At 38.6% G+C, this 25,481-nt stretch overlaps 1 protein-coding gene across 3 annotated transcripts in view; it reads right to left on the bottom strand.

Moving 5' to 3' along the window:
• The window catches only part of SLIT1 (slit guidance ligand 1), a 153,811-nt gene that overhangs the window by 23,626 nt on the left and 104,704 nt on the right, over positions 1-25,481 (bottom strand). For all 3 annotated transcript variants that reach the window (XM_039331113.1, XM_039331111.1, XM_039331112.1), the window contains exons 6-21: positions 17,662-17,733; positions 16,148-16,219; positions 14,780-14,943; positions 12,994-13,141; positions 11,434-11,505; positions 10,176-10,247; positions 9,462-9,533; positions 8,348-8,491; positions 7,530-7,693; positions 7,000-7,023; positions 4,556-4,700; positions 4,083-4,157; positions 3,370-3,513; positions 3,106-3,249; positions 2,743-2,909; positions 356-488 (exon numbers count right to left, since the gene is read on the bottom strand). In XM_039331113.1, the coding sequence (XP_039187047.1) occupies positions 356-488; positions 2,743-2,909; positions 3,106-3,249; positions 3,370-3,513; positions 4,083-4,157; positions 4,556-4,700; positions 7,000-7,023; positions 7,530-7,693; positions 8,348-8,491; positions 9,462-9,533; positions 10,176-10,247; positions 11,434-11,505; positions 12,994-13,141; positions 14,780-14,943; positions 16,148-16,219; positions 17,662-17,733 (1,812 nt within the window). The remainder of the gene's footprint in view (positions 1-355; positions 489-2,742; positions 2,910-3,105; positions 3,250-3,369; positions 3,514-4,082; positions 4,158-4,555; positions 4,701-6,999; positions 7,024-7,529; positions 7,694-8,347; positions 8,492-9,461; positions 9,534-10,175; positions 10,248-11,433; positions 11,506-12,993; positions 13,142-14,779; positions 14,944-16,147; positions 16,220-17,661; positions 17,734-25,481) is intronic.

Genomic DNA, 25,481 nt, shown 5'->3' with positions numbered 1-25,481 from the left:
GCCTTGGCCCTGGCCCAGGCCAGCTGGGAGCCAATGTACAATTTTGTGGTGGCCATCTATGCTGAAACGCATTCAGTCTTAGCTCCATTAACCCCCCTCTGCATGGTCCTCCAGTGGACCATGCCTTGGCACTTGCCCTGGTCCCACCCCCTTCTGCCAGAGTGGGATCTATCCCACTCCTGCCCAGGCCCCCACAGGCACCCTTGACACAAACGATGTAGAGCTGGCCACGCCCATCCAGTAGGCTGCACCCACCCTGGCCACACCCACCCGGCCCCCTGAGAACAACCGCAATGCTGATGTGGCCCTCAATGAAATTGAGTTTGATACCCCTGTCCTATGTATCTATACTCACAGCTCAGTAACATTCTTGGGTATCCCTTTTGGGAGACTTTTCAGGTGCTTATTGCTGCAGCGAACTACTGTGTCAAGGCAGGTGCACTCCTGGGGGCACTGAGGACGTGGGAAGCAGATGGTCTCCTCCTCACCTGCCAAAGGACAAACCAAGAAGAATGCAATATGAGACTCCAGATATAAATATTGTCTCAAATATTTGCAAGAAATTCTGGGCTTTCTATTAGTGTGTAGAAATATCAGGAACAATTAGAACTCGGGATGTTAATCAACTGATGTGATTAATTCATTACAAATAACAATGTAACCTTTTTATGGGAAGTGATAGAAAGGTTCCTTTCGAAATGGTGCTTTTGTATTGATTTACAGCAGGGGTAGTCAACCCTGGCTCTTTTATGACTCGTGGACTTCAACTCCCAGAATTCCTGAGCCAGCTAAGATGGCTCAGGAATTCTGGGAATTGAAGTCCACAAGTCATAAAAGAGCCAAGGTTGACTACCCCTGATTTACAACGAGGTTTTAAGTCAGAGAAGTATACTCAAAAAGCTAAGTTACTGTGATTACTTTTTTCCGGGTCGTAGCCATTCCTACCTATCCTCCACACAAAGCCTCTATTGAAAGTAATTACTACATTGGATCAAGGCCAACGACAGTACACTTGCTTGCCAAACTCACATGGTTTATTCCTTTAGTGAATCAGTATTATCATACAATATTGTTTTCATCAAGAAATTTCACTTACTTAATCTGGATGGTTAAACACCATAGCTAATTAAATTGCTTTGCCTTTAACCAACTGTTTAAGTTTAAAAAAGAATGCTTAAAATTAATAGACATAATTCTAGGAACCACTACATAATTAGAACTCCATGCATGTTTAGCAAAAATAACATTTCAGCTAATTTCTGACTGGAAGACACTAGACTGGCTTTCTCTATTTTGGTGCTACTCTTCATTGCTTAGTTTCTATATATCTAAAGCACACAGAGTTGTGTAGTTCATATTAGACTAGTGGGTTATGCCCATGTATTTGTAACTGAGATAGCCAAGATCAAAACTGAAATATGATAATTTCCATCCAAAGAGTAGGAAGAGGGCAGAAAACTGAACAACTGTCCCACAAATTGCAGTGCTCAGAATTTCTCAACAAATTCCAAAGGAATTTAAAGTGAGTCGTTGCATATAACTCCATTCTACTCTTCATTTTCACATGTAGTTTTTTGTGGTTTTCATAACAGCCTGTTATACTCTCCTCATTTCAATCAATGAAAAGTGTTGCTTTTGCATCTTTTGAATGACTTGCCCAAGTTGGACCACTAGAGATCTGACACATTAAAGGGAAGGAAAAACTAATTCAGTTATCATTTCAATGCAAAATTCAAGCTTTCATAACCTATCTGCAGATTTTCCTGATATTCTGATGTAAATTTCTAAATAAAACATTCATACAAAACTAGTTTGCTGATTGGGACAGATTAAAAAAACTGGAAAATAAGGCAGAAAAAAGGTACACAAAAATGTGTGTATTAGTAAAAGTTGCATGATATATGCATATTAAAGGAAAATACTTGCAAAAATGACTGGACTGAGCAATATAGATATTATATTTAGCTAGGTGCAACAAAATGTGCAAATTGATATATCCATGGAACTGAACAATATGATTCAAAAGTAAAAATCTAAGCAAAATTTGTTGAAATATAGAATGGGATTGTTTTGCAGTGCCTGTTTATGTGAATGCCCTATGCCAGTGATGGCGAACCTTTTAGAGACTGAGTGCCCAAGAATCGCCCTGCCCCCCACCCTGCCCCCTGCCCTGCCTGCAGGACCACCCACCACCGCCATGTCTCACTGCAGCAGATCACCCAAGCAACCCAGCAGCGCCATGGCGGCCACGCCCTCTGCCCACACCCCGTAGCATCATCTGTGCATGACAGAGCACGAGGGTGGAGTCTTGTTTCCACTGCCTGGCTGCCATGTCCTTGACTGCGCTGCTCTGTGCAGGCCATGCCAGCGGGTGACTCTCCTGCGGGGGGGCTGCTGTTGAGGAGGGGACCATGGGGGGAGGAGAGGCTGGGGCAATGGCACGAGTGCCCACAGAGACGGCTCTGAGTGCCGCCTCTGGCACGCATGCCATAGGTTTGCCACCACTGCCCTATGCTATTTTAGATTTGTAATAAAACAATGTTGAATACAGAAATGGGATAAAGAAGTCAATTAGAGCTTTGCAGCATGTTTAAGCATGATTCTTTATTAATCTGGATTACACTGCTCTTTTAGAAGGGACAAAATGATTTGGCACACATATAAAAGAAACCCCACTGTAAAACTTGCACATTTGCTTTGTAGTCCTTGCTATTATCCAAAATATGAACGCCCATAAGTTACCTTCCTCACACCTGAAGTCGGGGAAGGCAACATCCTGCAATGGGATTTGGCGCAGAAAATCTGGATTGTGGCAGCGTGGATTCCCAGTCACAATCTTTCTCTTGCGAAGCCAATCACCCAGCCAGGCCAGATGACAATTGCAATTGAAGGGGTTAGCCAGTAGATTCCTGGGTTCAAAGGTAAAGAAGATAAATAATACTACTGTCAAGGGAAATTTTAACTGCCTGCAAGTGGAATTAAGTTCCAATTCATGATGAAGTTTCTGAGAGCAGAGAATAGTTTGGAAAGGAAAAATAAAACAAAAATCTGGGAGAAAGGACCAGGTGGTATATTTAACTAAAAATTCCCTTCCTCACAACTCACAGAGTAGAGAGTGACTGCAACGTGTCAAAAGCCCCCGGTGAAATAATGTTGATCTGATTGTCATACAAGGAGAGAAGACGCACGTTGCGCAGCCCAGTGAAGCTGTCATTGTGAATACAGTTGATGCGATTGTTTCTCAGCATCCTGGAGAGAAAAGAGAAGAGCCATTTTGTAGTAACAATTATTTAGTTGTCAAGAAGAAACATCAATATTTTGCAAGATGGTGCTCCCTCCCCCCATTACTCTCAGTTAGGGCTGACTTACAGTGTTCGCAGCCCATCCAGGCCCCGGAACATGGAGCTGCGCACAGACTCCAGTTGGTTAACAGTCAAATGCAACTCACTCACGGAGGCTGCCCCCTCAAAGGCCCCATCCTCAATCTCTGAGACTTTGTTGTTGCTCAAATTTCTAGGGAAGCAAGGAGCAGGAAGTCAATACAGGAAGAGCTGCATCTTAGTTCATCTGCATCTTAGTGCTTCTTAGTTCACAGCCTACCAGGCTTCAACAGTAACAAAAGAAGACTAGTTCTGATAGATCCCATGCTGGAAGGGTGTTTTATTTAGCAGCTTTTAATTCTCCTCTAGACTACTTCTGCACCCACTTAAACATCTGTCATAATTTTTGGCCTAATTTTTTAACCGGAAGCATATTTGCATCTGTTTCTTGAAGAAAAACACTAGTTAAAATAGCTGTGTATTACTTCCACTATCCGAAGGAATATGCCTCCCAAAATTGCTAGGGAATGTGGGCAGGAGGGCGCTATTACACAATGCCCTGGTTGCGGACTTCATATATGCAGGGAGACAGCAGATGGATCCAGCATAGTTCTTTATATCTGTTTATACCAATGCCTGTAGGAACTTTGACAGCTCTCCCTCTGCCACATCTTTTTAAAATATTGCTATGCTATAAAGCCCGGTCCAAAATCCTACATAAGGAGCAATGTGTTCCTAGAAGTTCTCATCCATGTAACTCACATTTTCTTTAAGTGTGGAAGTTTCTTGAAGATACCTGTCGCCTCCACCACTGTGATTTCATTGTTATTCAGGCGTCTGCACAGGAAAGTAAATAAAATAAACATGCAAGCCTGGGAGCAAAGACTTACAGTGCATGAACAATATAATACCCAGGCTTTCTTATACATAAATCAACCAGAATAAGCAAAAAAATGAAGTGAGTGACACAGTGAAAGTTTGGGGATTTCCTAAGAAGGACATGAGCATTTGTACAGAGTTCTCCGAAGAGGTTGCACACAGAATTGGTATTGCCTCCTGCTTTATCTTATTAAGGAGCAGTGGCAGAATGCATCCTAAAAATAATGACCTCTGGCATGGTGTCATGGGTGAAGAAGCCATAGGGAAGACAAAGAAGGAAAGAGCACTCTGTTTGGATTATGGAAAAAAAAAATGAATGGATGCTCAGTGATGGACAGGGCAAGTTCAGATCTTACAATTCAGCAGTAGCCTGTGGGAGGCGCTCTGGGATCTTTGTCAGCCTCAGATTGGAGCACTCGACTACATTGGCTTCACAGCGGCACTTGGCCGGGCAAACCACGTCACTATGGCATTCACTGTTCAAATGATAATCCTCTGTACCTGCCAGAAAAAGGAAGTGTGAGTTAAAGATAGCTGTACTGCTAGGGAATCTTCTTCTAGAGAAGACCAGAAGATGCCCCTTACTACTCTCTGCCTTTGGGTATAATCATTGTCACTCCTCTGCACAAAACAGAAGAGAGCAGGGATCATCTGCAAAAGCAAAAAAAAAAATTCCATTTTCTACCCCTGTGCTCTATGTAAAAAAAAAAAAAAAAAAAAAGCCTGATGGATCAGCCTGTATGGGTATTAAGCTAAATTTTTCATTGGTTCGCCTTCCAAGTGTATTCTTGCATTTCATATTCAGGAATAAAGGCATTTCCACATAAGGGTTTTATGTCACTTCATCAGATCAGGATCTGGATTGATCTCATGATGCTTGCTTTTAAAAGTTAACTCTATTTATAATTCTGTTCTGAAAGCCAATTTCCCCACTGAGATTTCCAGTTCATCTCCTGACTGACTTAGGCTACCCATCGCTCCCTCCGTCTGCTTCAGAGTGGGGGTTCCGCTTTGAGAGCTGCTGTAGCAACATACAATCAAGGCCACTGTTATTGGGGGAAAGTATTTGGTTGCATAATTACAGGTAGTCCTCAACTTGCGACCGCAATTGAGCCCAAATTTCATTGCTCAGCGAGACATTTGTTAAGTGAATTTTGCCCCATTTTATGACTTTTCTTGCCACACTTGTTAAGTGAATCACTCCAGTTGTTAAGTTAGTAACTCAGTTGTTAAGGGAATCTGGCTTCCCCATTGACTTTGCTTGTCAGAAGGTCACAAAAGGGGATCACGTGGCCCTGGGACAGTGCAACCGTCGTAAATATGAGTCAGTTGCCAAACATCTGAATTTTGATCATATGGACTATGGAGATGCTGCAATGGATGTAACTGTGAAAAATGGTCATAAGTCACCTTTTTCAGTACCATTGTAACTTCAAACGGTCACTAAACAAACTGTTGTAAGTTGAGGACTACCTGTACTAGCATATTATCATTTCACTTTCAAAATTTGCAGAGGTTTTTAAATGCAATAATGGAATGATAGTAAGACAGCTGGGAAAACTTTGGAGGATTTCAATGCAAGTCCATATTTTTTCTAATCAACATTTCCATGGTGAATAATTGGGCAAATGGATACAAATACATCTATATTTGTTACTCTATAACCAATTGTAGCTTAGGGGTAAGGACACTGAATTATAATCTTTGAACTTTCTTATTGGTCAGCTAACAGAAATCAGGATGAGCACTGATTTGCTCCTGTTGTTTTCTACATATTGTCAGTATTTTGAGTTCAGTAGAAGTAAAAGTGATGCAGGATCAAATTTAAACCATGTTGTGCATGACTGAGATGTGAAAATACTGTGTCATTTGATAGGCATTGTGATAAGCAATATGTTAGACAACGTGAAGTCATCCTGATGTATTGGGCTACAATCTAGGAAACTCCATAAACCCCACTCATCCTGACCAGCAGTAAGGTATAACAGAAGTTATACTACAACACACAGAATATATCAATTTGCCTAGCATAATCAAGCTTAGTTTCAGAAGAAACACTAATTTCCTCTGGCAACTTTTCTCCACTGACCTAGTAAAAGGAACAATTGAAAGACCATGCTAGATGTACGAAAGGCAAGCGCTACAGCTCTGAAGACGAAATTTGGTTATCCTGTTCATAACAAATTTTCTGGGTTTATTTATTAAATTTATGAGGCTATCCAGTTCCATAACAAGTGTGGGTGGCATATAATAATACATCTAACTAAAAAAATACAAGTAAAGCCTGGAATCCAGAAAAGAAAGACTGTTCATTCTAAAAAAAAACAAAACACATGTAATCCAATCTAAACCAAGGAAAGACTATGTTTTAAGGGTTGTTTTAAACATGGTTGGGAAAAGGAAAGACACTGTTGTCCCAGAGGGCACATGAAGAGTGAAGGCACATTTTCTAGATCCCATCAGATGATATTGCTTAATAGGTGGATCCTGGAGTACTCTGACTCTGGACAACCATACACAACAGGCAAAAATTACAAAAGACTGATGCTCCCTTAGATAACAAGGCTTATGCCATGAAAGATTTTACAGGTAATAACCAGTACCTTGAGCTACATGTGGAAGTTTTAACATAAGTTATTTAAACATAAGCCATTCAATTACACTTGGAGGTTTTAACATAAACCATTCAATTTAATAGGCAATTCTTATATGTCTGCCCAGCAAAGAAAGGACAAATAGGTATATGCATTTAATTAATATATTAATCCCAGCATATCCTACTTTATCATTTTCCCCTTACCTGGAATGAAGTATTGTTCCTTGGCTGTAAAGAAAGGTGGGCAGAGTATTAATGTAAATACAGCAAACACAACGCTTTCAGGCATGTTAGAGCAAGCATGCAATATTTTTTTTCCAAATTAAGAGATTAGAACAGTCAACCAATTTATAGTAAAAAGATTTATCTCGGTGTTCTAGACATTAAATAAGAGGTTGAATTGCAGGCTAGTTGATCATTTCAACTAAGGCATTTCTGTTGGTCTAAGTTCAAGATGGCTTATGGTTTAAGATGGCTTATGGTTTATATGTATCCTGATTCCTTAGACCTCTGGGCACAAGAAAATTTAAAATGAGGGATGTGGAAATGCAAAGGAGGCAATATTTTGGGAAGGAAGGAAAGGGTGGGAGAACATTTCTACTTGTTCATTACAGTCTATTGTGTGTTGAGACAAAATCACTTGAAAGGTGGGCTATAACAAAGAAAGGGCACCCATTATCAATCTCCTCGACCCAAATTCAAAAGCAACCCTATAGCAGGAAAGCAGTTCATACGGGAACAGCGGAATTTCTTGCTCTTGATCTGTCCAATGCGCTTGTTGGCCAAGCGCCGGGGACTGGCACAACGAGCACCACTTGTCTCGATAGGATTGGCACGCAAGAAGTCTGCCAGCCACTTCAGGTTGCAGTCGCAAATAAACGGGTTCTGGGCCAGATGGCTGCAGTAGGAAAGAAAAAGGAACAACTGAGCATAACCATTCAGGAATCTGTTAGCAGCTCAGGTGCTTGATCTGAGAGCCATGTGTGGCTGCTAAGATGGTGCTTTTAGCCAGTGCAAAGCTGAATGCTTTTTCAGTAGCCCCCTTCTTTGGGTTCTGCTTAGTTGCCAGAACATAGAGGCTTACCAATGGCTCTGGAATATCCTCTAGGAATTTATTTTATTATGTTTATTAATGATTTTTGTATTCATTAGGTTTATAGTCTATCTTTCTTCCAGGACCTCAAGACAGTCTAGGGAGCACTTTGTCCTCCAATTTTTTTCCCCCTCACTCCAACCTCATGAGATGGGTTTTTCTGAGAGATGACCCAAAGTTGCCTAACAAGCTTCTGAGACTGAAGTTGGGCTTGAATCTGAGTCTGCCCAGTTATAGCCCAATACATTAATCAAAACACCACACCAGCTCAATGAGCCAATATCTTCCTACGAGAACAGGACTTCTTGTTTCTTTTTAGATAATTTATCTATTGTAATCTCCTGGTTCTTTTCCCCCAGATTCTGGCTCGCCTTCCCCTTGGCCCTCCGGAATTCAAACCTTTTACCACCCTTCTACCACCCCCTATTACCCCTGAACAAATCTGAAGCCAGCACTCACAGTGTCTGGATGGCACGCAGGGTGGCAAAAGTGCCTTTGGCCAAGGTCTGGATCTTGTTGTCATAAAGAGAGAGCAGTGAGAGGTTCTGCAGGTCAGCAAAGGCATCTGCTCGAATGCAGTTAATCTTGTTGGCATTCAGTAGCCTGGAGTGATGGAGCAACCATACTATAGTAATGTGTGCACATGCTGTGATAACAGTACTGGATATTAGACAAAATTATTTGCTTGTTATGCAAAGGACCTACCCATGTGCACCCAACCACGTTACTAGCAAAACTCAGGCAAATAAATTCAACCTATTTTAATCTGAAGTCATCTAATGCATACTTCCAAATCAATATGGAAATTAAGCAAAGTTATTCCTTAATATTTGCATTTTTCAACGGGCAATACATTTTATAAATAAATAAATAAATATTTGCATTGTTTACTCTTTAATTTACAATTTTGCAAGCAGTTTCCATGACTCAGTTAAATGTGGTACATTATTCCTACTGAGTTGTGCATTTTTATATGAATACAGCTAATGCACATCTCAGTAGGAAAGAGTGAATACACACACACACACACACACACACACACATTTTACAATGAAATGCACAGGATAATCTGTATGACTTTTCATGTAGTTGTTTTTAATGATGAACTGATGCAAAAATGAGATGCCATTCATTTAAGTTTGGACAAATCACAAAAAGTATACAGCTATTTATCCATCCCTAATTCAAGCCAAGTAAAGGGATAGAGAAAAGTCCACAGGGAAGATTTATAGGACTAAAAACAAACAATGTTTCCATCTGGAATTGTGCAGATGGAAGGGGAGTAAAGGTAGGCTAGGAAGAGATGCAGAATCTGATGCTGGAAATGAAATGATAACAACTAGATGTGAGAATGTGGGAGAAAAATATAAATGAGTAAGGCGGGCAGTGAGGAAAATAGAGTACATTATCATCAGTTTTTAAGCAACTGGAGAAGCTGTTGTTTTCTAAAAATAAATAATAACTATGTTGCTGGAAATGAAGTTCTAAATGATTGTAATAGAGGTATCTAAGGGTCTCCTACTATGCTGATATCCCAGATAGCCATTTAGCTATCTTTCTTACTGGTGCTTACAGTAGTTGTAGTGCATAAAGGCCCCCAAATACTCCTTTGGGCAACTCTGTGATCTTGTTCCCATACAAGACTCTGGAAAAGAAATAAAATCAGTCCTTGGATTAGTGATGCCCTATATAATGTATTGAGAGAGGTGGCTATCATGTATTATTCAATATTAGGTTCACTTTTTAATACACAGTTTTCTTATGTCACACACAACAGCAATATTTTAGTATTTAAAAAGATTAAAATCTGGGTTCCTATAAGTACTGTATCCAATACGCCCAAAATATGCAGCTGTTTTAAGTCAGATGAATAGCTAAAACTCTATAAGGCAGCACTTTTCAAACATTCCACTGCAAACCCCTTGAAAAGAAGAATTGCAGTACTGTACTATAATTAATCAGCATAATGGCCTGAAAACCTGATTCATAGAAACATTTTCTCTCTGAAATAACTAACTGTGAAAATGAATTATGAAGTAACTATTATGAGATGAGCCAGTAGCTACAGAAAATATTGGTCAAAGAAACAGGGAATAGAGATTGGTATCTTCAGGGAGCTCCAGCTTGGCATTTACAGGATATTGTAAGCAGTTACTCTGGCTAGCATCAGTTAAGTTGTGCAAGTGGCGTCATGAAAGAAGAACATTCTTGCCCAACATGCAAGCAGGATTTTGCATCCTTAACTATAGTAATGTATTCCATATGGTTTTCCCCACTGACTACTCACAGAGAGTTGAGTGAACGAAGGCCTTGGAAGGCATCAGGTGCAATTTCTGAAATCTGGTTGTTGCTCAGGTCTCTAGAACATATAGGACAAAATCAACATTCATAAATACTCAAAAGCCTTGCCACTTTTCTTCCCTGTAAACTATTCCCCCAAACAGTCTATTTGCCATTTTAAGCTTGAAATAAGTGGATAAGTAGATATTTTCTGTGATAATGATGGACAGCAAAGGGACCACTTGACAACCTTGGAAAACTGAAGTAATATATAACCCTTGGCCTATTCCTTATTTCTTCCATTCTTTACCCATATAACATAATATATTCTTGCATCACCCTCCTGAGAGTCAGAGTTGGATTAATTCTTCCTGTTCAGACAAGGATTGAATAAATGCAGATTAAAATACACTTATTTGTGTTTAGAAAGGCAAATTGCCATCCAGTTCTGAAGATGGAGCATGGAAGAAGAAGATCTAGAGCAGATATGTCAAACACAAGACCCGGGAGCTGGATGCAGCCCGCAAAGTGGTTTCATGTGGCCCGCAAAGCCATCCTGGAAACAGTGAGGGAACGGCCCCCTCTGCCTTGGCCCTGGCCCTGGCCGGCCGGGAGCCAATGTACAATTTTGTGGTGGCCATCTATGCTGAAACGCATTCAGTCTTAGCTCCATAAGCCACCCCCCTGCATGGCCTGAGAGGAACAGTGAGGTTCCTCCAGTGGACCATGCCTTGGCACTTGCCCTGGTCCCACCCCCTTCTGCCAGAGACCTTCAGTTCTGTCCCACTCCTGCCTAGGCCCCCACAGGCACCCTTGACACGAATGATGTAGAGCTGGCCACACCTACCCAGTAGGCCACACCCACCCTGGCCACACCCACCTGGCCCCCAGAGGGCAACCGCAATGCTGATACGGCCCTCTTAAAATTGAGTTTGACACCTCTGATCTAAAGCAAAAACTGAGAACCACAGCTCCCAACCTACTACCTGAAAAAAATGTTAGGAACTCTAGATAGCCACACCTCTGGATTTCAAATGCCTTATCTCTGACATAGGTCTTATCAGCCTAATTTGCTGTTCAATTTATCCTTTCCTCACTAGCTATCATTCTCAGCTGAATAATAGACATCAAGAATAAAGAGTTAAATGTATAATGAGCAAAGACTGCACAAGGCTGAAGAAGCATAGACTAAACCAAGGTGGTGAAAAATGTAATTGATAGAAGCAGAATGATTGGATGGACATGATCTATATCAAGTCACTCACATCCTACGCAGTTTCTTGTATGATGAGAAGGCTCCAGGGGGGATGGACTTGATGCCATTGAGTTCCAGACGTCTGTGTTATAAGCCAACCATTAGAAAGAAAACAACCGGGGTACACCAATAAAAATAGATGAAATACCACATTATTCAATAAGGGCACTGTATAGGGTGAACAGAATAATCTGTTTAAGAGAAAGGAGAGTAGTGTCCTATCTGTACATGAGTCAAACTAGCATGACTTTCAGCTCAGCTTGCCAATTAATTAATAATACTTTTATACAATTAAATTGATGTATTATAGGTTTTAGAAATCCATGCAGTTTTACATTTAGTGAAGTAGTATAATCATTAATACATGCTTTGTTTTATAACACATTGTACTTTCATTTGCAAGTTACTTATGTGGATGTAATCACATGATCACACAATAAACAATTTCTCAATTATCTGAATCTACAAATCTACATAATTCATTTTCCTAGTATATTTACTTGGACATAATGCATGAATTAGCTACAAATTATATTTAAGCCTAAATAAAATACCCATCAAATGACTATTTAAAACTTATTACTTAAGATAGTTCTCATATTTTGCCTGCATAATAGAACTACAGGATAAATGAAGGAAGCACGATAATGTTATTTAAAAAATTTTTTCAGACATATGAATACATTAATGTTCCACTTTCTTCACTTAAATAAACAAAAGGTAGATTCAGACAACCATTCATTGATTCATTCATGCAATTTATATGGCTGTCCATGCCATACAAATCTTAATGCACTACACCAAATTAAAAGCAACAAATAACACCTGACAAAATAAAATGAACTAAAAACAAGAAGTGATTCAAATAACCAGAACAATTAAAGCAGAGTTGTAAAGCTACTTGGCCCAACACTCCCTTGGGAAGAGCTAAGTCTTTGAAAGTTTTGCAAGGCAGATAGGATAGAGAACATCTGGATCTTGAATGACAATGATATTTATAGGGCAGATGTGGTGATAGAGAAGGCATTATCTCATATCCCATCAATGCTTGTGATGGGGAGTCATAATGAAAGATAGGTGGTCCTGCCAATAGCCAGGCTCTATGTTGTGAATGGCTCATAGGGGACAACTAGAACCTTGAATTGCATTTAGAAGCTCACTGGCAGCCAATGCAGTTCATGAAGTAGTAGTGTTACTTGAGGTGCATCCACAGCTCCCCACAACACTGTATTCTGGATCAGCTGTAACTTTGAAGTGCTCTTCAAAGCAAACCCATGTAGAGCATGTGCTAGTAATCCATGTTAGAGGTTACTTAGTCATCAGTGACTATGAATAGGATCTTCTAATCCAGATATGGGTACAGAAATAGATCCCTTCCAATCAACAGTCCTTAACTGCTTCTCAGGCAGAAGCTGTAAGTGTAGGAGGACCATCAGATGGTCTTCAAGTCTGATATGGCAGTGAAGCCCCCTCCAGAGTCAAAAATAAAAAATCTCCAGGATACAATTGCCTCCAACTCCATTGCTACTAGGTCACATAATTGTTCCCTAGCCAACATGTTCCTACTCACATCTCTGTCATGGTTTCTGGTAGGTTTGCAGGGATGGCTGTTAGACCTTTGCCACGGCAATCTACAATGCCATTGCTACAAGTACACATGGCAGGACAGGACCCAGATGAAAAACTGCAGATGTGAATCCTGGTAACATCATCTTGGCCTGGAGAAATAAAATGAGAAAGTTATAGGATTCACTATACAAAATAAGCAGAGATTAAGTGCTTCTGCAGTGCACATAGGGAGACAGACTTGTACATGCACTTAATCTTTGCTTGCGGATATTATGTTATAATGTGGGGAATATTTGGCTTGACCTAAGAAAGGAATTTACTCAATTAATGGACAGTTTCAACACAAGGTCACACAGTATAAACAATAGTTAAATTTGTGTAAACTTTTCAAATGTGAAATAAAAATATAAATGCATATTTGCTTTGAGACTGCAAGAAAACATTTGCCTATTGGAACTGATACCTCCCGTATTCACTTTGAGTCAACCAGAACTAATACTGAGTTCAAACTCTGAGGGACAGCAAGTATACAAACTGTAAAGAGAAAGGGGCAACTATGCATTTTAACATGTCTGAGAAGTGTAGTGAGCAAAGAAGCTACAGAGAATGGAAAAACAGGATAGTAATGTGACAAAACAGAGAAGTAAACACCTTATATCATTTAATGATCTCCCAGACATAGAAGCTGTACCGGTAGGGATAATCTGAGATGGGAGAGAATATGGGAGAAAATGAGAAAAGATTTAATACACAAACACAATGTCTTTTACAGAAAGAAAAAGTTGAAATTGGAGGTAGCGGGAAGCTAGTAGTAATAGTGTAGATGTTTTAAAGAAAAAGGATAGCTAGTGAGTGAAGATATTATGCTGTCTCCTGAAGAGATAGATGCAAGTTACAGTGTGATCAAAAATCACTGAAGAGGAATTAGAATAAACATTTCTGTGGAAAAAGAAAGATAGCATGACATAAGATCTATCTGTCTGGTGCAAACATCCAAAGGGAGGAAACCATTCAAAAGTATTAACACTGTGTTAGCTGCAAGAGGTTGCCAGGTAAATTTTTACCTGAAGCCTTTGCTTAACTCTTTGGAAAATTTAGTAATAGCTCTATGCTTTGCTACAGCTTAGGACAGGCATGCTACTATATTAACAGAAGCAATATTATTGAAGGCAAGAAGATAATTCATCTTGGAATGATAGAGTAATTAAGTCATAACACAATTTGCTACATTGCCTCCTTCTTTGAAGGCAGATGCCAGTAGGTAGGGGGAGGGACAAGTAGTTGTGAAGCTCTGATGCGTGCATTAGTTGAATGTCACTTGGATAATTATCTGGCTGAAGGAGTAAATCTTACAGAGAAATAAATGTATTTCTATCCTTGATATGCCTCAAACAATAATAATTGGTTCACATATAGATCCTTGTGTGCTATGTGTTATTTGATCAATGCAGATAACTCATGACAAACAGAATTCTCTTCAAAATTATAATTGTTGCAGCATGAAACAATTTCTGCTGTGCATTATCTATAAAGTGAAATAGGAATACTGAGGTCATCATATTATAAAAAGGAAGTGTAGTTATATAATGTATGTAGGAGGGAAATTGGCAGATTTAACCACTGACTCTTGGGTACAAGTGCTGGTCTGTCTTAAATCTGAAAGCAGAAAAGACCTCCTCCTGGTTGTTCTGGGGATCCTAAGAGGATTTTCTTCCAAGGCTTGGAGGAAAATTCATTCTTTTTGCCCCCAAGGAGAAAGCTCCTAGCACCTTGCCAATGCCACTGACCTGCGCAGCTGAATTCATTCTTTTGGATTTCTGCAACATTTAGACCACGAAGGGATGAAGGACCAGCACATTGGGTGAAGAGTCCAATAGTAGGTCGCTGGCGGAGCCACTGGGAAAGCCAACCCAAATGACAATCACAGATCAGCTGATTGGAGTGCAAGCGGCTGCAGAGACAAAGTAAAGGTGTGGGAAGAAAGAACAACAACAAAACTCTTTTGCTTGATACTCCTAATTTACAAATCCAGTTCTAGAGAATCTGATAAAGCTAATGAATTTGACTGATAACTTGGGAACATTTTCTGGAAAGGAGATTCTGATTCTATAGGAGTAGGAATGAATCTTGCATTAAGAAGTGGATTGAAAGTTACCCAGATTTCTGTTTGCCTCTTCAATGATGGCATTCACCCACCCAGACTGTTGCTGGAAGGCACTCAAAATAAGGGCATTTGAGATAGTCAACTAACCCATTAATCAATCTCAGACTGAGTTATGTCCAGGTTAACTAATTCCATTCAATCTATTATATGGTAAGAATCATAACCCTAATCAATTGTCCAATTTTGTATATCAAGTCTTCAAAGAAAAAGAACTGGAGAAAAAGTAGCCAAAGAAGTGGCTTCATTAGAGATGTTACCGCTAAAGCTGAGCATCACAGAACACATCTCTCAAGCATTGATTGACAATAGTGGCCAAGCCAATAGGGGAGAGGTTAGAGATGGTAGATGTGTTGCTAGATCTTGTTGAATACCAGATACTTTTTGAAATTGGATGGGGTTCTTGTTTCCAAAATGGTAATTTTTATTGTGTGTTGGAACACCCAATAAAGAGATTTCGTTGGTTTTGTGATTGACTGAATTAGATGTCCTTGGACAGACAACTATACTACCTTCCAATGTTATCATGGTGTCTCACAATTTGAGCTTTTGTGATTACCTGGATTTGTACACGTAGTTTTCATGGCAACAGTAAGAATTTGTTGATGATTTTACCAAATTTTTGTTTTTGCTTTCCACTCCAGCCTATAGCCCTGAGATTTTCTGGTCTTCTATCCAAGAACTATCAGTATTGTCCCTGTTAAGGTTTTTCCAAAGTGCCCTGGTTTGGCTACATGTTACCACCTGTTATGAGTCTCCCGTTATTATACAACTCCACATAATAAGACCCTGCATGTTGGGAGCATTTCAGACTGTGAGAACATTAATCCTAAAGCTAATGTGCAGAATCTAAAAGTGTCAATAAGTGTTTCCATCAGAACCCCTTATATTATTTATTAATTTCTAGTTCATCGGGATATGTACGATACCCAGTCAATTATCTTCTGCCTCCCCCACCCTATCACACCCAGGAGCCATTTCCTTATGTGCTCACAAAGTACGCAGTTTGGGCATATGGTTGAAGCTGGAGATGGGTATGGAGCTGATATTGTTGTTGTTCAAAGTCCTAAGAAATGAGAAAAAAGAAAAGCATCACTTAATACTTGAAATACACGTACTATTTTTACTATCATCTATCTATCTATCTATCTATCTATCTATCTATCTATCTATCTATCTATCTATCTATCTCTATCATCTTTTATTTAATTTGTATAGTAGTCTATCTCACAAGAAAGTGACTCTGAGCAGTATATTAATTTAAACTTAATTTAAAAACAAATACATTAAAACAGTCACAATTTAAAAAATAAAAAAAATTAAAATCTTGGGGAAGAAGATTCCACAAGGTGCGCACCATGGCATGAAAAGGCCCACTTCCTGAGACCCACCAAATGTAATTTCCTGTCAGACAGAACCTACAGCATGTCCTCTGCCAGACTAATGATGCAGGCAGATGTAATTAGGAAGAGGTGGTTTGCCGGAACCAAAAGACCATAAGTCTGGGGAATTCCACTCTCAATCCAGAAATGGTGTCAAGGAGCTCAGGCAAAAAGATTGCTGTGCAGCAGGGAGACTGGTACAACAGCAGCAAACCCAGGTCAGCTTAATGAGCAGGGTCTCATATCCAGTGACCCATGGTACAGTGCTCATGAGATCCCAAATGACAATTACCACATCTCCACCTTGCCCCAGGACCTCAGCTGATGCCAGACTCAAAACCTAAATGGATATAGCTCCAAAAGTCATACATGCCCAGTCAGGCCTCTCATCAGTATTAAATTATTCATAAAGGAGACCTTCTTACAAACCAAACTTGCATTCAGAAGCAGCGGCTAAAAACCTCTGAAAATCTGCTGATAGGATACCAGGGTTTAGACTGAGCAGCTGACCATGAGACCAGTAACAAATATCAGTCTCATAGTCCCTGGAAATAACCCACTCTCTGACTCTTACCATAACCCCCAATGCCCATCACCACTATAATACTCTTCCATTCCCCAAACAGCAGCCCAATCCCTATATCCAAACCTCCCAGTTCCCTAAACTAGGAAGCAACAGCTGTTCTTATCAGCCATACCTGGGAGGGAAAGCTGGACACTCTGAGCCACTTTAGATTATGTGTTCAATATAAACCCAAACTCCTATCAGTCACATAATGGGGAATCCCTTCTCAGTTTGATAACCACTATTTATCTACTAAATCACTCTCCACAAATGGAAGGGAAGTCATGGCTTCTATGAATTCTCTTACAAATCCTCTTTCAAAGGGGGTGATCTGAGAATACATTGCCCATGTCTTCTATGTCTGTAGCTTGATCTGGGATGCAAAATATATATAACACCTTTTCCATCTTAGTGCCCACATGTGGAATTTAACTCCAAAATTCTGCAAATAGCATAACTACTACTAATAATTCTGGGATTTGGAATCCACACATTTGGAAGATCCTGAGATTAGGAAGACTGCAAAGTAGAATCTTGAAGTTCATTAAGAGAGATATTTACAATACTTCCAGCCCACGGAGAGCACGAAAGGCCCCTTCTTCAATGCAACTTATATGGTTCTTGTCCAGCTGCCTGTTTGAAGAAAGATAGGATAAATTGTTACCTAGTTTAGATGTACAGTAAGATGTTCCATACATCAGCACAGCTTTAGCAGATGAGAAGTGAAGGAATGCAAGAAAACGGTGGTCAGAAATAAGCAGAATTAGATTATGGCAAGAACCAAGGACGAGAAGGTTTGATTGGGGGGAATTATGATTTGGGGTGCAACAGTGTCCACAAATATTGCATAATAAATGGCAGACATTGTTTTTAACTTATTTATCTTCCTTTACAAAGGCTTATGAAATCACTATCTGCCTCATCTTGTTATACTGCCTCATTTCAGTGGTAGGTTCCTGGTGAGTAAAAAATACATATACTAAGAGTAATACTCCCATCAGGGTACTCAAGTCATGAAGGTCACTTGGCTGCCCATCTAAAGCAAGTAAGCATTTAGGGAGTTTCCGGTGATGTTGCTGCAACATGGGCACAGGGGAATGAAGCTCCATTCCCCAAGCCCAATTTCTACCAGCTGGGGATCCAATAGGACCGAAAGTCACCCCATAGAGGTGACTGGCCAAAAGGTGAAACTTTGTACACAGGCCAATGGTAGCTGACCCACTTGATCCAAAGTAGCCCTCGGGACCGGCAAGAAGAAAGGCTGACCGCACCCATGTGGTCAGCCAGAAGCAGTTGATCGTTGGAGACAATGAATACTAACAAGCGGAAAGCGAAACAGCTGATTCCGGGTGAGACTACTTTCCTTACCTCTCCACAAGCGAAAAATACCGGTTCTGGAAAAAAGCACTCAAAAGCAAGAAATCCCCAAGCTTTAGGGAGGGGGGGGTTCTCTACCCCTCACTCCTGAACTATAAGTGGAGGTTTAAGCTTTGGGGAAATTAAAACTGATTTATAACAATTTTGTGAAGATAATTGAGGGATAAAAGAAGGATAATTTGGGAAACTTTTGTATTTATAAATCTTTTTTTATTCTGTGTCTGGAAACCATCGGATTTTAACTTTTTAACTTTTTAAAGTTTGGTGGGAATGGACATTTAATGACATCTAGTGCCAAAACTGAGAATTACATTTAACCTTTTTTTTTTTTTTTACTAAGTTGTTTTGACTGGAGCTCTAAAACTTGGCTGGATGCCCAGACACAATTTATAGTTTAAACCAGTGGTAGTCAACCTGGTCCCTACCGCCCACTAGTGGGCGTTCCAGCTTTTTTGGTGGGCGGTAGGGGTTCAATCGAGCCGTTTAAATTTTCAGATCCATCGAGCCCTCCGATCGGCTCACAGAGCTTTCCAGCAGACGTGGGGTGTTAGCCTCAGCTGTGTGACCACCCACGGAGCTCTCAGAGACCAGAGAGCCTCACCGAAGCGTGCCGTCATCGCGAGGCTCCCGTCGACTTTCTTGACAATCCGGATCGCAGCAGAGGCTGCGCAATGAGATAAAACTGCAAGTGCCTCATTTTCGGCTCTGGGGGGTGGAAATTAAAGGCACAACAAACAACAAGCTTCCCCTTAGGGTCCCTCAAGGCTGGGAAGGCCCAGCCCAAATACAAGCGGCCGCTAATTTTGGCGCGGCCGCCATTTTGAGAGCCGCACAGAGCCCTCAGTCATAGAGGTTTCATCTCTGGCAAGAACCAGGCTCTCTCTTCATCCTGCTGTGACAGGCACGGATCGGGGGCAAACCAGACTCCACTGGGCATTCCCTCAAGACCAAGGTAGAGGCCATGTCTCAAAAAAAGAAATACGCTCATGGCTATTTGCCAGAGTATCTGAAGATGGGTTTCATAGAATCTGTTGTAAATAAACAACACCCAATGTGTCATAAAACATTATCCAATGAGGCAATGAAGCCAAGTCGATTGCGAGAACATCTTTCTACAAAGCATCCAAATGATAAGGACAAGCCCATTGAATATTTTCAGGAAATATATAAAAAATTTCAAAATCATTCAACAATCGTTGCATCATTTAAGAAACAACATGCAGCGAACGAAGATGGATTAATTTGCGCTTATCGCATTTCACAATTAATTGCAAAAAGTGGTAAAAGCTATAATATTGGAGAAACAGTAATAATACCCTCTATAAAAGAATTTATTTCAACAGTAATGCATCAGGATATACCTGAAAATTTAAAAACGTTGCCCCTAAGCGATAGCACAGTAAAGCGATGAATTGATGAAATGGCAGTTAATGTTGAAAAAAAACTGATAAGTATTCTCCAAAACACTTCATTTTCTATGCAATTGGACGAGTCTACCACTGCAGATAATAATGCTTTATTGATGGCATATGTACGTTATTTTGATGAAAACAATACATTATAAGAAGAAATGCTATTCGCAATAAATCTCATTACAGATACAAGAGGATTATCTATATTTAATACTGTGAAATCATACTTTACAAAAAATAATATTCCTTTGAATAATATTGTTGCATGTGCTACTGATGGAGCACCATCAATGGTAGGTTGCTATCGTGGATTTGTTGCTTATTTGAAGGAAGAAGTGCCAAATGTTTTATGTATTCATTGTGTGGTGCATAGACAACATCTTGTAGGAAAACATCTAAGTACAACTCTCCATTCATCATTAAATATAATAATTCAAGCCATAAACAAGATCAAATCCAAACCAAAAAATGATAGAATGTTTTGACAGCTTTGCCAGGACAATAATGAAGATTTTATTACGTTACTTTTGCACACAGAAGTTCGGTGGCTGTCAAAGGGTACATCTTTGGCTCGTTTTGTAGCATTATATGATAGTGTCATACAATTTTTTGAAAGTAATAATGAGACCAATCTGTGTCAACAGTTAAAAACAGTAAAGAATGATGCCTTTTATTTGGCAGATATTTTCAAGAGATTTCATGATGTCAATTTGCAGCTTCAGGGAGCTAATAAGACTCTTATAGGTTGCCAAAGTATTGTGTCATTATTTATTGACAAACTTGAACTACTTCGTTATAATCTATTGAAGAGAGAATTTCATCAGTTTCCTGAATTATCATCTATAAAAGATGATGTAACTCCAGAGGATATTGACAGATTTAGTAGCCACCTCAACAAACTTAAATTGGACATGGAAAAACGATCTGAAGATATTTTGAAATTGAAGGTGTATGACTGGATGAAAAATCCTTTTACCGCAAATATTGAAGAGGCTGATATAACTTGCCAAGAAGAACTGTTAGAAATTAGATATGATGAAGAAAGTAAACATAAATTTGATAGTGGTGGATATGAAAACCTATGGCAAAGTAAAAAAAATGCCTGCCTTATATCCAAATATGTGGAAAATGATATTCAGTTTATTGATACCTTTCCCTACCTCATATCTTGTGGAATCAGGCTTTAGTGCTGTTAATCATATTATGACCAAAGAAAGAAACTGCCTGAATATTTCCGAAAGAGGAGACCTTCGTTTGTTCCTTACAAAAATTGAGCCAGATATCCAGTATTTAGTTTCGCAGCATCAGCCTCAGGGATCTCATTAATAATTTAATTAATTAAATGTAATTTCATCAGACTTCCTGTTTCTACAGTGGGGCAAAAAAGTATTTAGTCAGCTACCAATTGTGCAAGTTCTCCCACTTAAAAAGATGAGAGAGGCCTGTAATTGTCATCATAGGTAGACCTCAACTATGAGAGACAAAACGAGAAAACAAATCCAGACAATCACATTGTCTGATTTGGAAAGAATTTATTTGCAAATTATGGTGGAAAATAAGTATTTGGTCACCTACAAACAAGCAAGATTTCTGGCTCTCACAGACCTGTAACTTCTTCTTTAAGAGGCTCCTCTGTCCTCCACTCATTACCTGTATTAATGGCACCTGTTTGAACGTGTTATCAACCTCAGTCACACTCCAAACTCCACTATGGTGAAGACCAAAGAGCTGTCAAAGGACACCAGAAACAAAATTGTAGACCTGCACCAGGCTGGGAAGACTGAATCTGCAATAGGCAAGCAGCTTGGCGTGAAGAAATCAACCGTGGGAGGAATAATTAGAAAATGGAAGACATACAAGACCACTGATAATCTCCCTCAATCTGGGGCTCCATGCAAGATCTCACCCCATGGGGTCAACATGATCACAAGAACGGTGAGCAAAAATCCCAGAACCACACAGGGGGACCTAGTGAATGACCTGCAGAGAGCTGGGACCAACGTAACAAAGGCAACCATCAGTAACACACTACACTGCCAGGGACTCAGATCCTGCAGTGCCAGAAGTGTCCCCCTGCTTAAGCCAGTACATGTCCGGGCCCGTCTGAAGTTTGCTAGAGAGCATTTGGATGATCCAGAAGAGGACTGGGAGAATGTCATATGGTCAGATGAAACCAAAGTATAACTGTTTGGTAGAAACACAACTCGTCGTGTTTGGTAAGTAATTATTATTATATGCTTTAACTTGCTATAACTCTGCTTTATAAATTTTATAAAGTAAAGTTACTTCCCTACTTTATAAATCACCATTACTGTGGAATCGGTGGGCGGTTAGAAAATTTTACTACTAACAGAGATACAAAAGTGGGCGGTAGGTATAAAAAGGTTGACTACCCCTGGTTTAAACTTTTTGGTGTCCTTGGAATTTATAGTCCTGAAGATTGTGGCTGGAAAAGAGAAGGCTGCCTTTGGATTGCCTTTTCCTACAGGATGGATTACAATTATAAATAAAAATTGTTTTTGAAGTCATCTGACTTACCTGGATTACAAATACAGTTTGACCTGGAATTTTTACAAGCTGTTTTGATAGAGTGAATAACAAGAAATTTCTTCTAACATAATACTTCGAATTACAAATTTTGGTATATTTTTTTGTTTCTTTTTTTCCCTTTTGCTCTTTTTTATTACTTATTATTTTTTATTATTTACCTCTCCTATTTGTTAGGAGCCTATTGGATTACAAATTCTGATTTACTTGGTGGATTATAAAGTATGATTAAAAGATAAAGATGAGCATCTCCAATCTATCTAAAGTTGGAAAAAAAGGAACTTCTGCTCCCTCTTCTGTTTCTGCAAGTCCAGTTTACCAGAGATCAATTGATACAATGCTCCAACAAGAAAAGGCTAATAACTTCCAAAAGGAAACTCAAGAGACGTTACAAGCAATTCAAGAGACACTTGGTGGTTACAATGAGAAACCATGAGGAGATGGAGCATTCCAGAGCATTTCTGGAAGGAGGTGATTTTGAACCTGGTACAAAGAGAGAAACAAAGAAACTAGAAGAAATGGCAGTAGAAGGAGCAGTCAAACCAAGAGAAGAGGAAGAAGCTAAAAACACATACATAGAAGTAGGAGCAAGACCAAGAGATCAGAGACAGATAAGATTGACTAGAAGATTAAGACCTAGATATAATTGAAAGAGATGGAGAAGGAGAGTGGGATTTTGTCAATGAATATAAATGGATTAAATTCTCCCTCAAAAAGGAAAAAATCCTTTACATGACTACAAAAATTAAAAATGGATATAATTTACCTCTAAGAAACACAAATTAAGAGACAACACTATAAGTTGTTAGAACAACCGAAAATTGGTAAACTTCACTTTGCATTAGCACTTTAAAAGAAAAGAGGAATAGCTCTTAATTAAAGAAACAATGAACCCTAAACAAATTTATGCGGATGAAGAGGGGAGAATATTAATGGTGGAAATAATAATGGATCAAAAACAGATACTGATTGTAGCAATATATGAACCAAATGATAAACAAAGACAATTTTACCAAAAATTACATTAAAAAATATTAGAATTGAACTATCAAAATCTCTGTATAATGGGAAACTTTAATGCAATAACAGATGGAACTTTAGACTATAAAAGAGCTAAAAAAGGGAGGAAAGGAGGAAATATATTACTTAAAGCATTTTCAAAACTGACAGAAGAACTCTGTATCCAAGATATATGGAAAAATCCAAAGAAATTACAATATACATTTTACTCAAATAGACATAAATCATGCTCTAGAACTGATATGATATAGACATTTTTGGAACTTAATACGATACAGGAAATTGAGATAGAAACTAATGTTTGGGCAGATCATAACCCAATAAAGATGACTTTGACAGGAACCAATAAAAAATTAAGATGGTTCTTGAACAAATCTATATTGAAAAAAAAAAAGAATTCATACAACTAGCGACAAAGGAAATGGATTTTTTTTCAAAATAAACAAGAAAAAAGAAACATCGTTTCAATATGTGTGGGATATGGCTAAAGCACATTTCAGAGGATTGGCTATAACTTATACTACTAAAAAAATAAAGAAAAGAAACAACAACAGTTAAAGTTGAAGGAAGAATTCAGAAAGTTAGAATCAGAACTACAAATAGACCCACAAAAGAAAATACTTAAGAAACAAATGGAGATAATAAAACACAAATTAAATCTAGCTGAGATGGAAATAATGGCTTAACAGATTAAAAGGGCTTAACAGAACTTTTTTGAAAATGGCAACAAACCAGGGAGATGGTTACATAAAGACTGAAAAAAGAAAAAGAGAAAAAAACTGATAAATAAGCTGCAAGATTCAAAAGGTGAATAACAGTTTCAAAATGATACAATTAAAAAAAATATCAAAGACTATTATGAGATATTTTATAATGCAAGGAAATTCCAAAAGAAAAAATACAGCAGTAATTAAAAAAAGCAGACTTACCAAAAATTTCAGAGATTATTCAAAATATATTAAATGGAAAAATATCAATGATGGAGATTATAGAGGCTATAAAAAGGCAAAAAAATGATAAGACTCCGGGTCCAGATGGATTACCCGCAGAGCTTTATAAATCATTACAAGATATACTAAGTCCTATTTTGAAAGAACTGTGTAATGAAATACTTCTGGAGGCTAAAATACCAAATACATGGATTGAAGCTAATATTATCTTAATACCCAAAGAAAACTCTGATCTAATGCAAATAAAAAACTATAGACCAATATCGCTATTAAATGTAGATTATAAAATTTTCACCTCAATAATAGCAGAAAGACTAAAGAAAGTTTTGACCGAATTTATACATACAGACCAAAATGGTTTTCTACTTAAAAGACAGATAAAAAACAATTTAAGAACTATTAGAGTATTATGAAATTCATCTAGGGAAACAGATGGCTTTAATATTTCTTGATGTATAGAAAGCATTTGACAATGTAAACTGGCAATTTATGTTTCACCAACTAGTGGAAATGGATTTTGGGAGAAAACTTTATAAATGTAATTAAACAATTTATTGTAAACAAACAGCCAAAATAATTGTAAATGGAGATTTTACAGAAAACTTTAACTTTAAAAAAGGCACAAGACAGAGATGTCCACTATCTCCATTATTATTTATACTAACACTGGACGTATTGAATAGAAACATCAGACAAGATATAGAAATTAAAGGACTGGAGATAAAAGATGAAAAATATAAACTACAAACATTTGCAGATGACTTGGTTTTTATATTGGAAGATCCACTTGAAACAAGCACTAAACTTATAGAGAAAATAGAAAAATTTGGAGAAGTGGCAGGGTTGAAAATAAACATAGAAAAGACTAGAGTGCTAACAAAAAATCTAACAGAAAAGCAAAAAAACCAACTAGCAAAAAAACCAAATATTCAAATATTAACAAAGTTAAATACTTGGGAATTTATCTAACAGCAAGATGTGTAACAATAAAAGAAGATAATTACATAAGATTGCTAAAACAAATAAAACTGGATCTGGAAAAGTGGAAAAACTTACAACTTTTAATGCTGGTGAG

This window comes from Crotalus tigris, unplaced genomic scaffold (assembly GCF_016545835.1).
Source record: "Crotalus tigris isolate CLP2741 ecotype Arizona unplaced genomic scaffold, ASM1654583v1 scf7180000024434.1680833, whole genome shotgun sequence".
NCBI lineage: Eukaryota > Metazoa > Chordata > Lepidosauria > Squamata > Viperidae > Crotalus > Crotalus tigris.
The sequence above is the reverse complement of the archived record's forward strand: the minus strand, read 5'-3'. Positions and strand labels throughout refer to the sequence as shown.